The following is a 20,599-nucleotide window of genomic DNA, read 5'->3' as shown; positions in this document are numbered from 1 at the left end:
AATTACAGTTACAGCAAGATCATTGTGTTAATAAAATTCACTCCCTTTTAATGAAAATCAATATCAGGTATGGTGAGATGTGCTCTAGGCAGGGTTAATCAAACTTTATTTCTGAAATGCCATAAATAGTAGTGTGTCCTTTGTGCCATAGCTCTCCACATATGACTGATTTTGGTAATTATATTATGACTTTTGAAATCAATAATAACTTATTTTCTTAGGTAATGACTTCTAAAGAGGAATAAAAGCAAGTTAAGATAACTGAATCTGTAGTACATGTAATTAACAAGGTGGGAAAGGGTGTTACAAATCAAACTTGTAAATTCACAGGCAATTATGAAGTAGTGAGAACAAGGATGAAACCTCAAACAAACAAAAGCTGTTATTAAACTGAAGCAGAATAGAAAACTTAATGCTACAGACAAATTCAGATTTCTTTTTTTTTTAAGTTGTGTTTTTTTTATACTGGTCAAATTATCATCAATGATATAAGGAGACCTTCCCCATGTGGCAATGGCAGCTAATGCATGTGTATCTCTTTTGATCAACACTCCGGTGAGTGAGATATCTGTGTGTGAACACTTTGTTCCTTTTGAGTCAGATGACAACTAATCATAAAATCTGTGGCAAATTAAATATTCAAGGAATATGAATAAAGGAAATGTAAGCAATAGATGCATAGATTCAAATACAGACTATGTGACATTTTTTATATGGTTAAGTACACATGCCCTCCAAATGTCTTAAGTACCCTTGATATGTATTATAGAGAAAGGCCTGTAACTCTTATTACAAGGTGCCCAATTTTGGCAGAATTTCATCAAATTTCATAGAAAAGTTACAAGTACTGTATTTCTTAATATATTTTGGAATAAGTTGAGAGTTTGAACAATGTATTTTAGTAGACATTAACCGCTGAGTGACTTGGGTTTTTCACAAGTACATGTACTTGGACGATGTTTGCAATGCAATAGCCAAACACATCCATCACCTTCATCTAATGACATTTTGGAATTGAATTGAAACTTGCTCTGTTATCTTGTGGTATTTTAAAATAATTCCATTGCTATGGATGCAAGAAATTAAAAATATAACACAAATTTTGATTTTCCTCTAAATATTTTGGAAACTGAAGTCCACTATAATTTGATCAATATGCAACCTCTAGACCACAAAATAAATTTTCAAATGTTTATGTAGCTTAGATTAAAATTCTTTTAGCTATGGGTTGTGGTCCTTAAGGTCAGGATGAGACATAATGTTGGTCCAAAGTTAAAGAAAGAGCTTTTGAAGAACAGTGCTACAATTAATCAAATTGTCAAAGTTTTTTCATATGAGGAGTCTGTTGTTTTGTGCAGGAACATATTGGAAATAGCCTAGAAAATCCTCTGTTGGAGAACAATAGAACTGCACTTTGTCAAATTAATATGTGGAGATTTTGGTGTATTAAAATATGGAGTTGCTTTTAATCATTTCCTTAGCCCATAGTGGAACAATTATAAAAAGATTGAAGTCTGTGCTGTATGGTCACTGTGTTTAAGATCAAGATGGGCGATATGTTTCCATTTTTCTTAAGTAAATTTCAGAGTTTCTTTCTTCTAATGATGACAAATGAATTCTTAGTAATATTTATAATAATGTCATTTGTTTATATTGAAAACATAATGCTTCATGCTTTTTGTGTGCACTTTCATTTTAGCCGGAGGTTGGTTCAGTTTGTCCAATGAATTGCTTGCCAGGTACACCAAGATTTCCCCCGCAGGCCCCCAGCACAGTTGTAAGGCCTCGAAGGGCAAGCTCCCCTCCCATCTTCTCACCTCCAGTAAGACCCAAGGGTTACATTTCACCTCAGACAACAGAGGAAGGCAGAGAGGTCAACTTAACCACTCCAACACCCTCAGAAGAGGATGAAGAAAACAGGCTTATTGGAGAGAAGGAAGAAACAGAAGCTCAACCCCAACAACATGTGACTACCTCAGAGATCGAAGAATCCCTGCAGCCAACTCGTAATGTCAACAGACACCTGCCCATCAAGCTGGGCTTCAAACAGGCCATTAAAGACAGTGAATTAGCACAACATCCTCCGCCTTCTACCTCTCCACAGATCAAGGAAGGAAAGCCAGAGAAGGTCAAGTCCAGATGGAGGAGATACAGTGAACTGGAAAGTCCGTCTAGGAATACTGCATCTCCGTCTCTAGACGTTAACAGTGTGTCATCCTCCACCTCTCAGTCAGAGACAGAGACTGTGGAAGAAAAGGAGATATTAGATGGGAAGAAAATAGTAGAAAATTATGATGCCTGGGATCCAGCATGTGAACTTCCTGTCATACCACGAACAGCTTTTACTAAATCTGAAGAACAAAAGAAAGAGAAAAGAGAGGTACGAAGTGCAGACACCACATCACAGGTCACAGAGGTCAAACCAGAGGATGAAGAGAGTGCATCAAAGAAACCACTGTTTGAAGAAGTGGAAGATAATATTTATCTTTGTGAGAGGTAGGAGGGTTGTGAATACATGTATATTGGTAACTGTGTAAGTTAAGATTTCATCACATTAGGTACAGTCTAGACAGTCATATGTAACAGGTTGCTGTAGATTTCTTTATATTTTAAGCGAGTATTGAATATCATGAAATGACTCGTAATTGTCAGATCACACGAACACGAGTTTGTGAATGTAGTTTATTAACAGAAAAATAAAAGCGAATAATTCTATTTAGAGAGTCGTGCTTCTCGCGAATTGGGTGATAATAAATTTCTCACATGTATTTAGGAATCTACAGTACATCCGTGAAAAGGTTGATATTTAGTCAATTGACTATAGAAACTCCCTAGTTTACTGAACCACACATTGAGACATCACAGTTTGTGTTATCTTAGTGAAATTTCAGTTTGAAGTTCAATTTACATGTGATTTGCTAGGAAGGAAGAAAATAATTTTTAAATGTTTTCTCGTGTAACAGTTCATTTCATCGCTTAGAAAACAAACAGTAGAATCAGCCTTTTATGATATCTAGTTTCTAGTAATATGAGGAAAACAAGAGTATTAAAACTTCACACACACACACGTGCACATTTAGCTGATTAAGGAGGTACTCTACATATTCATAATGGCTGACTTCCTTTTAAAACATGGATGAAAATTTAAATATCAGCAATATTTGTCTATTCATATCCAATATCACTGTCTAGTCATGTAGCTCAGCAGGTTAGCACGTCGACTGCTGAACTGTAGATCGCGTGTTCAGTCCAGCAGGGGTTTTAAATTTTTTTCAGATTGCTTTCTACTAAAACTGCATTTTTTGACTAGATAAAGTAAATTTGAAAGTTTTCAATTTCAATATTGTTGTACACTTTTCATCCATATCGAATTTCTCTGGTGTAGCATTCAAAAATGGTATCGTTCACTCACAATCTTGACATGTCTCAGAGTTACAGTGTATTGCATATGTTAACTTAAAAAAATCATTTGAAAAGTTGATTACAATTAAATAGTATGCAGTACACTGGTTGAAGAACATCCTCTTTACATGATGTGCATATGATACACAAGTCAGTTAAATTTGATACTAGGTAAGGGCCACTTATCCCTATTTAGGAACCACCTGATTGACTGCATGTAAAATCAAACAACACTACTAGTTATTGGGTGAAATATGCATAATGTGACCTAGATTTAACTTTTGAGAGCTCGTTTCTAGAGATCAGGAATTCAAGAATTCAAAGGTTTAAATGTGGCCACATGGAACAAACATTCACTACATTCAGAGTGATAATGTATTTTATTTCACTAAATCCAGAGTATTTCTATCTAGACTATAATAGTATTTTATTTCACTATTTTCAGGTTTTGTGTATGTGATTAAGATTTACATTTTAACTGATAGATATGAATATAAAATTTCATAATGGGTTAGATGTAAGACTTTGTTACAGATTTATCAGTATGTACCCATATCTTCATTTCATAATGAAAATATCATATTGTATTACATCTTCAGAAAAAAGACCAAGAAGATGAAGGATGTGAAGAGGATGCTATGTGATTGCTCGACCAGTAAGGAGGACAGAGACATGGGTTATGAGGCGTGCGGAGAGGATTGTCTGAACAGGATGCTGTACATTGAGTGGTAAGTGGACTAGTTCATCCTACATAGAGTGGTAAGATAATGTTGTGGACTAGTTCATTGTACATTGAGGGGTAAGATGATGTGGACTAGTTCATTATACATTGAGGGGTAAGATGATGATGTGGATTAGTTCATTGTACATGGGTAAGATGATAATATGGACTAGTTCATCGTGCATTGAGGGGTAAGGTAATGATGTGAACTAATTCATTGTGCATTGAGGTGTAAGATGATGATGTGTGCTAGTTCATTGTACTTGGATGGGGTAAGATACTGTTGTGGACTAGTTCATTGTACATTGAGGGGGTAAGGTAATGATGTGGACTAGTTCATTATACATTGAGGGGTAAGATAATGATGTGGACTAATTCATTATATAGTGCATTTATCACTGTCATATGAAGAGAAAGTGCCATTGGAATGCATAACTTTTGAACCATACGAGATATAGGCTTCATAATTTGTGGACTGAACAGTCAAGCTTTGTGACTGACTATGGTCAAACTTGACCACTTTGTTTTTGTGATTGTGTGATGAATCTATACAGTACTGCTAATGTGTTGAATCTATACAATATTTTGAATTTAATTTGAAGACATAATTATGAATAGGCTGAGGTTTTGTAAGTGAAGAGTCTTCTGGTCCCAGATGCACGAAGGTTAGTTAAGTTTAACTGACAGTTAACTTAACATTAACTTGAACATTTATATAGCGTTAACTAGATGTTAACTGTCAGGTAAACTTAACTAACCTTCGTGCAACTGGCCCTGATTTAGCCCCTACCTGTGTATAGTATTCCTGGAGTATTGCAAACATGCAATGTTTAAAATATTGCATAGAAACCTTAAGTAGGATAACTAAATCATCCCAAATGTTGTACAATGGATTTTACTTTCAGTGGAAACCGATGTCCATGTGGAGAATATTGTACGAATAAGAGATTCCATAAGGTAATTTAATGAAGTCTATATATTGATGAATAGCCAGTAGTCTTTGATTATAATGGTTGCTATAGATTTAAAGTACATTCTCCTTGTACAGTGTTTGTGTATCCTAATGTATGTCTTCTCTCTATCCAGAAACAATATGCTGATGTGGAGCCGTTCGAGACAGATTGGAAGGGAATGGGTTTAAGAACCAATGTAGCATTACAACCGTAAGTTGCCTCAATTTCTTTTTCTTTCCCATTACAATATTTAATGTATGTCCAGGGAAAATGGTGTTTGCCATCACTGTGTTTGACACACACTTTCCTCATTCAGGGGAGACTTCGTAATGGAGTATGTCGGAGAGGTGCTGGATTACAAACAGTTTAAGTCTCGTGTGAAACAGCAAGCCAAGTTGGGGCAGGAGCACCATTACTTCATGGCCTTGAATTCTGATGAGGTTATTGATGCATCATACAAAGGAAATGTCTCCCGATATATGAACCACAGCTGTGATCCGAACTGTGAGACTCAGAAGGTGGGTACATCATGTGATCGTTTTCATTTCTATCTATCATGCTGGTATCGAATGTTAACATTGGAAACAAATCTGAATCCACACCTCACTTACATCAAACTGATTTGGAAACACTAGGGTAACAGATCAATGTAATCCCATGATGTTCAGTAGTGAACTATTTCAGTAACCATTCTAATCTTCATCCTAATATAATGATAAGAGGCATCATCTTGACATTCTTATTGCAGTGGACAGTGAATGGGGTTCTCAGAGTGGGATTCTTTGTCAAGCGACCCGTGGAGGCAATGACTGAGCTCAATTTTGATTATCAGTTTGAAAGATATGGGTAAGGTTTTAAAGTTTGCTCTATATATTTTTTGTTGGTGTAAAAACAAACATAACTTTAATAAAGGTAATATGATTTCAAAATGTTCTCCAGAAAAGAAGCCCAGAAATGTTTTTGTGGGTCAGAAAATTGCCGCGGCTTTATTGGAGGGAGCAAGACTACTCCACTCCGCTCCACCAGACGTCAGGAGGAGAGACGGAAGAGGACGGAGTTTGAGGATAATCTGGTGAGAAATGTCTTCAGTTTATGGTGAACATTCCATTGTTCTTTAATATATTGCTGGTTAAAGGGAGATAATTGAATTCACCAGACATACATACCTTTCAAACCTTTTAATGATATTGTGTACATGTATTTGTCTTACCTTTTATCAGTTGGATGAGGAACTAGAGGCCATCACAGAGCTGGAGAATGGTTTGAGAAACAAGGATCATGTCCTTAATATTTGTCGTCTGATGGTAAGGGCCGAGTCTCCAGACCACAGAATCACAATCCTCAAGTGTTTACAGGTATGTTACAGACAGCATTTTATATATTCTATCTATTAAGTTGTAAGTTGCACCTGTATATTTCCTGTGTGTTTATTCAACCATGAGTAACAGTGGACATGACATTATATTTTTCTCAAAATGGGCACTAGAAATGTATGCTGGTGTATTATTACTTCTATAATGTTCAGAAATTTGGGGCAAAAATTAAAATTGTTGTGTAGTGAAAAAACTTCCATAGTAAGTGTATTTTGCAGGACACTATTGAGGACAACTGCTTGCGTCTTTTCCTGGACTACCATGGGCTAGAGTTACTGTGGAGTTGGATAACAGACAGCAGGGAGGGACCAGAAGATGTCAAAATCATGGTCAGTTGTTGGACAGTATGAATAATTTCTCTTTTTAATAAGGTTTCTTCTTGTATGGCTTGTATTGCTTACTTGGTGACTTTCTGAAATAACTGAATTTTGGTTTTGCAGATTTTATCACTGCTGAAGAAACTTCCCATAACTAACAAAAACATCCTGAAAGATAGCAAAATTCTTCCCCTAATCTGTCGACTAGCTGGGCGTGATGAAAATGATGACCTATCAACGGTCACAAATCCCATCATACTTGGACAGAGAGGGGAGACCAGGTCAATCCTGTCCACTTCAGCAGGCAAAGACAAGTCTCAGAAAAAGAGAGTGAAATTTGCAGATGAAGCTTCAAGTTCTGACAATGAGTCACATTCCAGCACTACCGATGCTGTCGGTGAGACTGCCTCAGGCGAGTTCGAGTCTGATGCAGGCCAGAGACATAAGTCAGAGTCCTTATACAAACAGGTGCTGAAGAGTCTGGGTGTGGAGACAGAAGTTGATCAAGAAGAAAATACTGGCGTGACGGAGTCATCGCCTGCTGACTTACCAAACAAAGGAAGTGACGAGGCAGAAAAGGAGGAGGTAGCAGAAGAAGAAAGGGTTGTCCCCGAGGGTGAGAAAAACGAGGAAAAGACTGCAGCAGAGGGTGAGGAAAATGAGATTAAATCTGAAGAAGAGAGGAAGGAAGAGGAGGCAGAGATGAAGAGTGATATTGAGTTACAGGCAGAGGAGCTGTTATTCTTGTGGAAAGATCTCAAGGTTCAATTTTATTTTCATTAGTATCATGGAAAGGTCTCGTGGTTAAATTTTATCTTCATTAATATCATGGAAAGTGGTCTCATGGTTAAATTTTATCTTCATTAATATCATGGAAAGTGGTCTCATGGTTAAATTTTGTCTTCATTAATATCTGTTAACGTGTGTAGCTAACTGATGGAGAAAATAATGGGAAATTTCATACACATTGATTTCTTTATTTAATCTGTTATTTTTGTAGGAGTTATTTAAGATTCCAAAGAAACAACAGGTGGAAGAAAGGAAAAGGATAGAGAAAGAATTAGGTTGGTACATTATATTTACAATGCACACGGATGTAAAACCACAAACAGCCAAACTTGTTATAGCAGTCACCTTTATTCAGTGATCACCGCTTCGTACTGTTATTCAGTGATCACCTTCATCGTGCTGTTATTTTATCCCCCCTCCCCTGAAATATTCTATATGGTATATCTCTATTTAGTGGTCAATTGTGTAAGGCAGTCATCAACATTTTATTTTAAAATTTACCCTGCCTCTACTGGCTTGGATTTCTCGAAAAAAATCTCTAACTTAAGTTTGAGTTTTCTTAAGTTTCATTTCAAGAAACCCAGGCCTGGCATATATATATATATTTTTTTGAGAGTAAGGTGGTTTGAAAGAAAGATCTTCAATCTAAAAGAAAAATATGAGGCCCTTAAGATGATAGAATCAAGATTTAGTGGTGCTCTAGCAATTAAAATAGGAGTCAGGAAAGCTTAAGTTACAAATATTTTAAAACTAGAATCGAAAATGTTATGTGATATTGAAAGCAATGCACTGTTGGAACAAAAGTAAAAAGACACAAAGCAGGAAGTGGAGAAATGATTTGACTTGGCAGTAGTTCCAAGAAGCTGTTACATGCAGGACTAATGTTTTTATTGAGAAAAGATTTGTTATGGATTTCGACAATTTGGACATTGTTAAAAATGACTACATTAGATCCAAGTTTATTCAAACAAGAATCACAAATATTTTTAAGTTTTGAATTCATCAATAACATGTACCTGTTATATGTAATTTTCTTAAATATGTCTTATAGTGAATGAATTGTAATGTTCAAATTTTCATGTTAACTTATATGTATGATATAGTAGTATAAAACACAGAAGCAACAGAAATCTTGAGGTTAATTTTCTGGAAAAATGAACCTGTATTCAAAGTTCATCTCTCTATAAAGGTCTCTCTTACTGTTTCCTACAGGATTGACTGTTCATGAATGAAGTTTGCCCTCGAAAGTTTCTTATCTATTCTTTCTGACAATTCATGTTTTGCAGGAACAAACACTGATAAAGATTTAGAAATCTTGGAAATGATACAGGACAAAAGCAAACAGAGAGGTATCCATCTTTTTTTGTTGTAAATCTAAGGTGCAGAAGCGGATAAATATTTTCAAAACTACTGCAGTAAACACAGAGCGGTTTAATCATGTTTATTTTTTATGTTTCAGCTGCTGGATGGGACACAGGCATTAGAAAAAGGAAAAGGCCACCTCCCCCACCCCCACCAATGGATGATGAGGAGAGGTAAGGGGAATATTTATAGATGTACAAAAAAATGAAATGCCAAATTTTTCTTCAGGTACTTTTAACTACAAAGAAGCAGTACATGTGTAAACAATATTGGGCAAAATTTTGTTGTCAATTTTAGGAAAGTATTGCTGCCAACTCCACCTAAGATTAGTAAGGCGGAGCACAGGAAAATGTTTGAGGCTCGTGTGAAGGCTCAGGATGAGATGGCAGTAAGGGAGAGACAACAACAGGAGATATTCCTGAACCAGTTTTACAGTGATCCAAACAACATTCTGTACTTCAACCGGACTCCAAATCACCCACTCTATGGCATGCCACCAGATCAACAGATTCAGATCCTACAGTCCCAGCCAATAGAAGTGCAGTACCAGATGGTTCAGGGGTACAACTCACAGGGTAAGTAGACCCAGCCGATAGAATCACAGTAACTGATGATACCAGGGTACAACTCACAGGGTAAGTAGTCCCAGCTAATGAATCATAGTGACTGATCTCAGAGGGTAAGTAGACCCAGCCTATAGAATCATAGTGACTGATCTCACAGGGTAAGTAGACCCAGCCTATAGATTCATGGTGACTGATCTCACAGGGTAAGTAGACCCAGCCGATAGAATCATAGTGACTGATCTCACAGGGTAAGTAGACCCAGCCTATAGAATCATGGTGACTGATCTCACAGGGTAAGTAGACCCAGCCTATAGAATCATGGTGACTGATCTCACAGGGTAAGTAGACCCAGCCGATAGAATCATAGTGACTGATCTCACAGGGTAAGTAGACCCAGCCTATAGAATCATAGTGACTGATCTCACAGGGTAAGTAGACCCAGCCTATAGAATCATAGTGACTGATCTCACAGGGTAAGTAGACCCAGCCTATAGAATCATAGTGACTGATCTCACAGGGCCAGCCTATAGAATCATGGTGACTGATCTCACAGGGTAAGTAGACCCAGCCTATAGAATCATAGTGACTGATCTCACAGGGTAAGTAGACCCAGCCTATAGAATCATAGTGACTGATCTCACAGGGTAAGTAGACCCAGCCTATAGAATCATGGTGACTGATCTCACAGGGTAAGTAGACCCAGCCTATAGAATCATAGTGACTAATCTCACAGGGTAAGTAGACCCAGCCTATAGAATCATAGTGACTGATCTCACAGGGTAAGTAGACCCAGCCCATAGAATCATAGTGACTGATCTCACAGGGTAAGTAGATCCAGCCTATAGAATCATAGTGACTGATGGTAAAGTGTTGAGGGAGAGGATTTATAAAAAGAAACATTTTTAAACTACATGTAAATGAAATATTTTGTGATGTCATTCAAACTGGAAATTCATAAGTAATAAAATAAAAATGAAATTTTAAAATAACTTTCCTCTTTCAGAGGTTTGCTCATGCTTAAAAAGAATAAAGATTTCTTGACAGATATTGAAACCTGTTGTATTTTACAGAGGTTGTAGAGCAGTATATTGACCCCAACACTGGCATGCCCATCACTGCAGAACAGCTGCAGGCCATGTACGAACATCAACAGCAACCCGAGGTCATGTACACAGAGGATGGTCAGCCCATACAACAAGTCTGGCCACAGCAACAGGTAATTCATCCTGTCCACTGTCATTAGGTCTTCCCTTCCCAGAAGGGGGGCATGTTTTAAATTCTTCTTCTTCCGCTTCTCATACAAAGTTTGGCCGGGCCATAACCTTTTCTGTCTTTTGACACAGGCCTTCGATATTTGGTATGGGGGTATGGAATGATAAGTCAGTGTGTCACGTGCCATTTTTGATTACTTTTGACATTGACCTTTTATGTAAAGGTCAAATGATAGAATTTTTGGGTTAAGGCCTTTGATATTTGGTATGTTGGTATACCATAAGACAGAGTGTTTTGTTGTCATTTTTGGTGACTTTGACCTTTTATGTAAAGATCAAATAATAGAAATTTTGGGCATTATTGTTGTCCAGACCAGAACTTTTTTAGACTTCGAAGGTAAAGAAGAAAATAGACCCTGAATTTGGTTGAACTTATTTCTGTCATGGAATCAATTTTTAATTGTAGCCCAACAATATTTTCTGTATTCAGAGTCTGACATATTGGTTAAATTGATTGGCTTATTTCCAGGTCCAGCAGCAGTATATGAGTGCTGATGGTCAGTTGGTGTCCGTCCACCAGATGGACCAACACCTGGTATATTCTGGTGTCACTCAGCAGCAGATGATGTCCCAGTCAGTGGAGGCACCAGGCAGTCTCCCTCCGGGGACGCCGATACCAGGACAGTCCGTGTACATACAACAGGTACGGAGTTAATTAATTCATCTTCTCGTGAATTAATCTGTGTGGTTGGAACAAAAAGAAGAATTGTGTATCTATACTATTTGCTGCTTTTGTCAAACAACCGTAACAGTGACTTTTCTTTTTATCAAAAATCTCCCTTCAGTGTATTTGAATTATTGAATAATTTTATCCCACTTCGATGAATTTGAATTGTGTTTTCAGTAGCAAAAAAAAGTTTGGGGAGGTAAATTTTATCATGGTAGATTGATGTGTGTTCTTTTCTGTTTTACAAGATGGACAACACTGGCCCAGCAGTAAGACTTACTGTGTTGTTTTACAGTAGATTAGAAGAAGCTATTTCTTAGTAACAGAAAGCTCTGTCTCATTGTGATTAGTGACGTGTTTGTGCCTTAGTAAAAAGCTACAATGTTTTATTCATCTGTTCATCTATATCTGCCTGGTTTATCTGTCACATTCTTTATTTGATCACTTCTAAGGAAACCGATAGAGATATTTTCATTAAACATTGTCACAAGCTTACATCTTTAATAGTGAAGGCATTTAAACTTTACCAAAAGTATCAATTCAGGGTAACAAAACCTATTTGCCCAATTATTTGTTCTAGTCTATGATTTAGGCCAAACAAATGCAATATTAAAGTTGTCTTTCACACATTGCAATGCCTTTAGTATATGAATATGGGAGGAAACTTTTAATCTATCTCTTAATATGATGTAGCACGTATGTATTATTTACGCATTTCAAGTTCATTGTTTCCAAATGAGATTTCATATTTTTGTAAACTTTAATCCTGCATTTTTGGCATAGATCATCTCCAAAAGACACATTTATCCCCATCAACGAAATACACCTGTTCTTCAGTATTTCTCCAACAACAGAACTCTATCCCAAAGAAGTTCTTGATTGTCAAACACAGCAGTTTTTACTTAACATGCTTTTATACGTGGCATATGTACATAAGTCGAGTAACACACAATTAATGATTATTGTCCTCTGAACTAAGTCTGCAACCTTGAAATATAGTATCAATTGATTGTGTTTGTGTACAGGGAATTTACAATTCACTTTTATAGAAAGAATGAACATGCGTTTTAACTAGATTATTCATTATAGAAGGGAAATGTACACATTTTGATACAAAATATAGATGAAAGTGTTGAAAAAGCGGGATTTAAAGAAATGTAAAGTGTGGTGTGAGGTAGATTCTAACCATGACAAAAAGTAACTCAGCATAGAGTGACAGCAGTGTAGCTTACTGCAAGAACTGTGTGTGTCAAAAAACAGGTTCCCTAATTTTTTGTAGGTTTTTTTGTTGTGAATTTTGACCCCAGGGCAAGGATGTCCTTTAAAATATCCTAAGGTAAATTGATCTTCAGATTGCAGCATCTCAAATTGTCATAATATCATAAGGGACAGGCTTGCCTTGGAGGACTTTGAGGCCAAAATTGGTGCTAAAATAAAGATAACATTGTTTAGGTCAACTTTAAAGGCCAATTTAAGCATTGCAAATGATCAATTTTAGGTTCCAATTGCTAATTTGAAAAGTTCAAACATATGAAGCCAAAAACAAAAAACAAAACAAAAAAATCCCAATGAAAGTAGATATAACATGACTTTTTTGGAAAATTGATCTCCCCATAGGACTTGTCTTTTGTTACCCAGAATTGATCCTTTTATGACCGGGACATTCTATTTCAATGATTCACTTGTAAATTATGAGAAAAGTCACCTTCATATAAGATCATACACAGAAGCATTTTTGCATGAAGTGTTTTAGCATGTAGGAAGTTACAGGTTCACTTTCTTTTGACCTTGACCTGTGTCTCTTGAATTTACATTTATATTTGTTTTCTAGGGGATGTCATTGTATAATTTCATAAAAAGAAGCAATTTAGTAAAACCATTTTAGACATTTTCAGTTTGCAAAGCTTTTATGAATTTGACATTCATGTTAAGGTTGACATAGATTTCTTCAAAATAAATGTAAGCTTGGTAGAGCAGTCATCAACATATTTCTAGTTTTGAAAACTCATCACTAATCCACATTTCGATTCTTTGATGTGAAGATTGCGATTCTTATTTTCAATGCTTGGTTTTCTACAATCGACTTTGTGTGTTTTCTGTGTGATATCATTTCACTGGATTTCAGTCATGGAGTTTGTGTTTAACCAGTGTGAAATGAATGATATCCATGAACTGAAACCTGTGACTTTGAAATATATGTACATTGTCAACAGAAAGATTTTTTTTATTAAAAAAACTACCATGTTTATCAATGGAATCAAATATAGATTTGAATACATGTGTTGATGTACTCTGTATCACTTGATTGTCTCTTTCGTTGCTTAAATGAAATAGTGCACTGGAAAAATAAGGTTGAAATTGTATATTGAGACAGCATTAATTTGATTGTACTCTTCAACAGATACATGTACTACAACTTTAAATGAATTATATAAAATGGTGAATATGAACATCGTTTGGTGTAAATTGTTGGGTTACACAAGTATTTTGTCTTACAGATTGGTCCATACGGTACGCAGACACAACTGGCAGTTGTTCCTCCTGTTGCCATAGCCACGACCTCTTCAGCAGATGATGATGACCCCCCTCCTCCTCCATCACCACCAAAACCAAAAGTGGAAAAATTACCTCCCAATTGGAAGTCTGCCAAGGACTCTGAGGGAAAGACTTACTACTACCACTCTGTCACAAGGTGTGTTTACAATCAGACTTGCATATATATGCAATCTCATAAGCAAAAGAACTTTAATAAATGGGAAAATATGAAGTGGAAATGTGCTGGGGGTTTTTTCCCCCCCCAATATCTGAAAGTGATTTTATAGAATTGCTTTTTAGTCTGCATTTGAACAATTTACCTTTGCTACAGAAATGATTACAGCTATTTGTTTGACTTGTTTCAGGCAAACCCAGTGGGATCCCCCATCCTGGGATTCTGTCGGAGCAGACGATGCCATGGACCTGGAATCTCCATTGTATGAGGAGATTGTTAAGGTAAGGGACCATATATTGAAGAAAACTCTGCGAACAGATAGCTGAAAATGAAATGAAACCAATTTTGCCTTGTGGTAACAGCGTAGTGGATATATGTCATGACCCAAAAGTAGATAATTTAATTTGTCCTGAGCCATCTTGTTGAATAGGGAGACCAAAGGTCGGGGTCAGAGTAGCTGTTTGCAAATCCATAGTACATAGTTGAATAGGTATATTTTGTACTCTAGCAGTGCAGTTTATGTTAAATAGAATGTAGAGCTTAACTTTGCATCCTGATTGAACTCATTGAAGATTGAAATTATGAAGCAGTCAGAAAAATGTCAATGTGATGGGTTAGCGTCTATGTCAATGTCAAAAGTCTTAAAGACATATGTCATTATAGAATGTCTAATGTCATGTCAGTGCAACGGTTTAATGTCATGTCAAAAGGGAAGGGGTTATTTTCCACTTGGCCGCACTTAAAAACAATCTTGTTTCATCATAGGGCAAAGGTAAAAAGACGACAACAGCCGCAGCAGACACATCGAGTGAGACGGCTAAGAAGATGAAGGACCAGTTCAGAAGCAAGATGTCTTCGTATATAGTGTTATGCCTGAATCCTTTCAGAAAACCAGACTGTAAGGCAGGAAGAATCATCTCGACAGAGGATTTCAAACATTTAGCAAGGAAGGTAGGATGTTTACATACAAGCTGATATAATATCTTGTTATTTTCATTGCAACTCATGGTATATGGTTGAAAGAATTTTGGTCAAACTCGTTGCTAAGCTGGACAATCAAGTATATTGTGCATGAAGGGAAGTAATAGTCTTTCTGCGTACGACTTAATTTTTGTCTGTCAAAGTTACATTTTACCTTATCATCTCATGCTGTTAGAAGATATATTTAGGTTGTTAGGGACACATATTGAATTAGCAATACAATTAAATATGATCACCATTTGAATGTAATAGAATATTTTTCAGTGTTAACAAGTGCATAATTTGATTTCAGTTAACCCATCATGTGATGGCCAAGGAACTAAAGCACTGTCGACATGTGGAAGATCTTGAGGTCAATGAAAATGTCAAATCTAAAGCCAAAGATTATGTTCGGAAATATATGGGCAAGTTTGGCAGTGTTTATCGTAAAACAGGCTCACCAGATATCTAAAGCGACAAAAGTTTGGGAAACAATGGAAGGACTACTGAAAGTCAATTAAACCAAAAGGGTATCATCTTTCCAAAGAGGGTATTTAGCACATCCGAAATTGTATCATTTTAAATATAACTTAGGCTAAGGAGTGATATATCTTTGATTTTAATAAAAATTATTTTCTATATGAATATTTTTGACTGAATTGGAACATGAAATGTGACAACTCTGACAAAATTCATTTTACTGTAGTATTTCTAAATGTTAAACGAAACTTTGTCAGTTGTCCAATACAGTGTGAATTAAGGAAACCGGGGTGAAAATGACTCATTTTATCATGTTTATGTTCAAGTTGTGCAGAAAATACAGAAGATTATATTCAACATTAAAGTAAGGGTGTGTTAACATGTAAAAAGAGGAACCACCCAGCAACACCACAACAGGTTATTGAAAGGCAGCAGTTTTGTTTTTTATATTGTGAATTGTATGTTGAATTATTGTCATGGCAGAATCATTGTTTTAATTTGATGTGTGCATTCTCGAACCAAGTTGTATTGATTATTACAGTGTACAGTAGTTGTTTATGTTTTGTTGAAATGCCTTCGATTGGACGACACATTTTTTATGTAAAAAAGATTTATAGCTAGAATCAAATCATTTAAGTGCAGATTTTTATAAGAGGATATCTGTTGTGTATGAGAATTTGTACTGGTGTACTTACCAGTGTTTTTCCTTTTAACTTAATAATGTAGTGTGCTAGTATTGAAATGAAATCAAACTTATTAAGAATGTGTAAATGACATTGTAATAAGTTGTGAATGTTTTATGAAATGTACAGTATAAAAGTGCTTATCCCATTTGTAAAGATTAGTTGAAAGTCTAGGGCATTTTTTCATCAGTCATTTTGTATACAAGACTAGTGTCACATCTACATGTTTTAAACATCTTAATAATAACAATCGGATGTATAAACTGTTTTATTGATGTTTAGTTTCATTTTTTTAACTTTGAAAATAGAATGTTGCTGTGATTAAACAGCAGTTTATTATTATTTTGAATTAAAACTGTTTTATATTGAAGTAAACATTTGTTAGATGTTGTCCTTTCTCCATCATTACTAATACAAAACAAGACCAGAATAAAAACTTTCTCTGTCAATACTATTACAAAACAAGGACAGAATAAAAACTTTCTCTGTCAATACTATTACAAAACAAGGACAGAATAAAAACTTTTTCTGTCAATACTATTACAAAACAAGGACAGAATAAAAGTCTAACTGTAGAACTGTAAATTACCAGTATAGAAATATTGTGATGAACAGTTGGGGAGCTTCAGGCCCAGAGTTGAAGGATTCACTTGTTAGCAGGGTCAGACTAACCCTATAAGTAAAAACCTTAGTTAAACATCCCTATGCTCCTTTATATTGCACAAAAACAATTTTTACAAAAAATCAAAATAAAATGTAATAGAAACAACAAGAGTACCGCAAACGGTACATAATACGCCCGTGAAATGCTTACATAGGCTGTTACATAATACGCCCGTGAAATGCTTACATAGGCTGTTTTTCTTGTGCTATAATTTGTATAACTTTGCTTCAGGTTGTATCAGCCATCCTGAGGCTGTGACAGACTTTCATATGAACAAAGGGTCTTAGCTTAAAAAAAAAAAAAAGATTTCCTCGAGATGGACCAAGTTCAACAACCTGTAATTTTTTCAAAAATGGAAGAAAATCAAAATCCTTCCCCAGATGCACATCTTCAATACCGATACAAACACTCCACAAAATAAGATGGTCCTCACTTGAAAACTGGGAGGAGTTTGGCAGACAAATTATGTACCTTCCATAGAATATTAATTTTCAAATAAAGGGGCAAAAGGTCGAAATGGATCAAAATTGCAGTATGATCTAGAGTGACCCACAAAGAAGCTACACAGCAAGTTTCAGCATGATATGTGAAAGGGAAATGAAGTTATAAAGAGAAAACCTCAAACAGATGGACGGACGTACAGACATCACTGTACCATAATACGTCTTGTCTAAAGACGGGCGTATAAAAACATGCATAACATAGAATAGCGCTATCCCCGCTGAACCTCACGGTGGTTGGAGACATGAAAGTGTTAAATGGCAAATACCTCTACATCAAATTATCAGTAAACAGATCACTGGTCCTGCTTACTTGAATTGCGACACGGTAGCAATTTAAGTGAAAGGGTCGGATTTTAATTACCAATACCCTTTATTAAATGCTCAGCAGTAGACCTCAAACTTCTCTCGATGAGACTTCAGGGTGAAGTCAGATTCATTTGAAAATTAGCGTAAATCTTACCGAAATCTATATTGTATATTAAACTGTACTGATAACATGAATTCTACAGTGTACAAACACAATCGATTATATATGGTGAAAAAATCAAAGAAAATTTATTAGGACAGGTAGCATGTGTACATTATTTGTAAGTACAGGTTGCATGTGTACATTATTTTCACAAAATCTATAAAAGTTGCGACAACTATAGGAGATGGCTTGCAAAACGAGACTATTCTTTGCTATCCAGTTTATGTGAATTTCATGCCTTTCACACATATACACATACAAATAATCCTTGAAGAAACTATACCCTGAAAAACAAAAATATAAAAGCATGCATGTTGAAACACGATTTCATTATCAAGACAAGGTATATGTATAATCTGCTTATTACAATGTGTAAATCAGTTTGTAGGTCCAATCATTTAATTATTGTTGAAGATCCCATGGTTCTATCAGTCCATGGGAAGTTGTGATAGCTTCTATGACTAAGGTCATGGGTTAAGGTCATTGAAGGAGGGATTTGAACTTGATTGTAACGGTCCAGGTTTGGAAGTCGGACCAGTTTTAACAAAAAGTGGGGGGATTCATTAATTTCGGTTGTCTGGCAGTCACGTTTCCAGACCTGAAAGTCCATAAACCTTTGCAATGAAATTTCACACAAAAACTCCTTGTGTTTGAAAAAGACCCTTATTGATTTTGAGGTCAAAGACCAAGGTCAGAAAAGGTTATATGTTGCATAAAATGGTGTCCAGATGATAATTTGGATTTCTCCAAGCTTGAGTATGACACTCAAAGTGATGAATTTCTATAACACAAGAAAGACCTCTTAATTTTGAGATCAATATTTAAGGTATACTGTAAAACTACCCCCCTCCCCCTTCCTTATAATCGGCAACTAAGTGTTTACTTTTAAGATCAAGAGTTTATGTTTCAAAAAAGATTATTAATAGAGTTTGAATATAAATTTGAAAGTTTAAACATGCCATCTGACATTGCAATCAAATTGTTGTTAATGAAAACAAACTGGAAATTTTGTACGAAATTGATAAGAATGGCAAAAACCAAGAAACTGGAAGTTGCCCTCTTTATGAAGCTGTAAGTTAAACAGCATGGGAATATTTTCATTCACAACCTTTCATTGAAAATCATGATAATTGATGATAAACAACAATTAAATCTGGGACCTAATTCACTTTTATGCATAAACATTTTAGATCAGATTATAATGAAAGGATGTGTCTACTTCTTGTGAATTTGTACAAGGGGAGGGTTTGTGAATTTGTACAAGGGGAGGGTTTGTTGCTATGTAATTGTTCTCTCTCCCCACCTGTAGTTTTTAAAGATTCCACCAGCTTATCCTGCTTTAAAGTGGGGGACATAAATTCCCTGAATTAGCTTGTAACAAGTCACTTGACCTTGACACCCATTTGTAGGCCTTGCGTTCCAGTCATCATTGTTAAAGATCCCATCTCCATCAGTCCAGGCTTTAAAGTTATACCAGATTATGAGTAAGGTCAGAGGTCAAGGAGTTATCAATAGTTGACCTTGATGCATGTTTGTAGTTGCCATCAACCCCTTATCATTTCTGAAAATAATAAGACTATGATATTTTTTGAGTTATATCTGTTGAAATATTGAATTAACTCCCTCCACCCCCTGTAGAGTTCTGTTAGACTCTGCCCCCTCCCATTTGATGCCCCAAAAAGAGGCCCATGGGCCACATCACTCACTTGAGTCACCTTGGCTCATATCAAGATTTTCCCTATATATATTCGCTTATAAAACTTTGATTCCTATTGTGGCCCCAACATACTCCCGGGGTCCATGATTTTTAAAAACTTGAACCTGCACTATATCAGGAAGCTTTCATGTAAATGTTAACTTTTCTGGCCCAGTGATTCTTCAGAAGAAGAATTTTAATGATTTTCCCTATATATTTGTAAGTAAAAACTTTGATCCCCTACTGTGGCCCCATCTTAAGGACCAAGATTTTTACAAACTTGAATGTGCACTATGTCAGGAAGCTTTCATACAAACATAAACTTCTTTGGCCCAATGGTTATTAATAAGATTTTTTTTTAAAAATTCTATTTATTGGTATGTAAAACTTTGATCCCTTATTGTGGCATCCTACCCCTGAATCTGCACTCATCTTCACAAATCAAGGGTTATTGATTCGTTACCTCGCACTAACCCTTGACATCAGTGACTATCAAAAAGTTGGGCTCGTTCTGATTGGTTCCACAAAAGAGTGGGAACCAATGAGAATGTGTTTCTATTTCTAACAATGCGAAGCGAGAGATTCAAATAAAAACACGTGTATTGATAATTGATACCTACAGTTATGGCTATTTCAATCGTTTAAGCAATATTGTCTTAAGCAAAAAGGTTTCCAAACTTGATCTACTATCAATAAACGTAATTAGTGGTGTAAATATTACAATTTTCATGTTTATCAATACAGCAGTACGAGATTGCGTCATTTGTATCCATGTGCACCATAACAAGATGCAGTGATTTCATAGGATGTTTTATTTATAGTAGATTGCGTAATGGTCTAATGAGCCCAACTTTTATATAGCAACTGATGTCTAGGGTTAGTGTGAGGTAACAAATCAATAACCCTTGACATGTGAAGATATGTAAGGAAGCTTTCATGTAAATTTCAGCTCTTCTGGCCTAGTGGTTCTTGAGAAGATTTTTAAATGACCCCACCCTATTTTTGCGATTATC

General features: G+C 35.9%; 1 protein-coding gene across 3 annotated transcripts in view; it reads left to right on the top strand.

The window, feature by feature from the left end:
• The window catches only part of LOC125678394 (uncharacterized), a 40,904-nt gene extending 24,275 nt beyond the window's left edge, over positions 1-16,629 (top strand). For 2 of the 3 annotated variants that reach the window (XM_056153730.1, XM_056153731.1), the window contains 21 exons: positions 1,700-2,496; positions 4,002-4,130; positions 5,029-5,080; positions 5,210-5,286; positions 5,393-5,594; positions 5,825-5,922; positions 6,016-6,148; positions 6,297-6,431; positions 6,668-6,778; positions 6,890-7,528; positions 7,767-7,830; positions 8,842-8,904; positions 9,015-9,090; positions 9,215-9,492; positions 10,554-10,699; positions 11,224-11,397; positions 11,670-11,690; positions 13,920-14,113; positions 14,322-14,412; positions 14,897-15,082; positions 15,405-16,629. In XM_056153730.1, the coding sequence (XP_056009705.1) occupies positions 1,700-2,496; positions 4,002-4,130; positions 5,029-5,080; positions 5,210-5,286; positions 5,393-5,594; positions 5,825-5,922; positions 6,016-6,148; positions 6,297-6,431; positions 6,668-6,778; positions 6,890-7,528; positions 7,767-7,830; positions 8,842-8,904; positions 9,015-9,090; positions 9,215-9,492; positions 10,554-10,699; positions 11,224-11,397; positions 11,670-11,690; positions 13,920-14,113; positions 14,322-14,412; positions 14,897-15,082; positions 15,405-15,563 (3,825 nt within the window). In that variant the 3' untranslated portion in view covers positions 15,564-16,629. The remainder of the gene's footprint in view (positions 1-1,699; positions 2,497-4,001; positions 4,131-5,028; positions 5,081-5,209; positions 5,287-5,392; positions 5,595-5,824; positions 5,923-6,015; positions 6,149-6,296; positions 6,432-6,667; positions 6,779-6,889; positions 7,529-7,766; positions 7,831-8,841; positions 8,905-9,014; positions 9,091-9,214; positions 9,493-10,553; positions 10,700-11,223; positions 11,398-11,669; positions 11,691-13,919; positions 14,114-14,321; positions 14,413-14,896; positions 15,083-15,404) is intronic. The other variant, XM_056153732.1, reaches the window with a different exon arrangement.
• The last annotated feature ends 3,970 nt before the right edge of the window (positions 16,630-20,599 follow it).

This window comes from Ostrea edulis, chromosome 2 (assembly GCF_947568905.1).
Source record: "Ostrea edulis chromosome 2, xbOstEdul1.1, whole genome shotgun sequence".
Classification (NCBI taxonomy): Eukaryota; Metazoa; Mollusca; class Bivalvia; order Ostreida; family Ostreidae; genus Ostrea; species Ostrea edulis.
The sequence above is the reverse complement of the archived record's forward strand: the minus strand, read 5'-3'. Positions and strand labels throughout refer to the sequence as shown.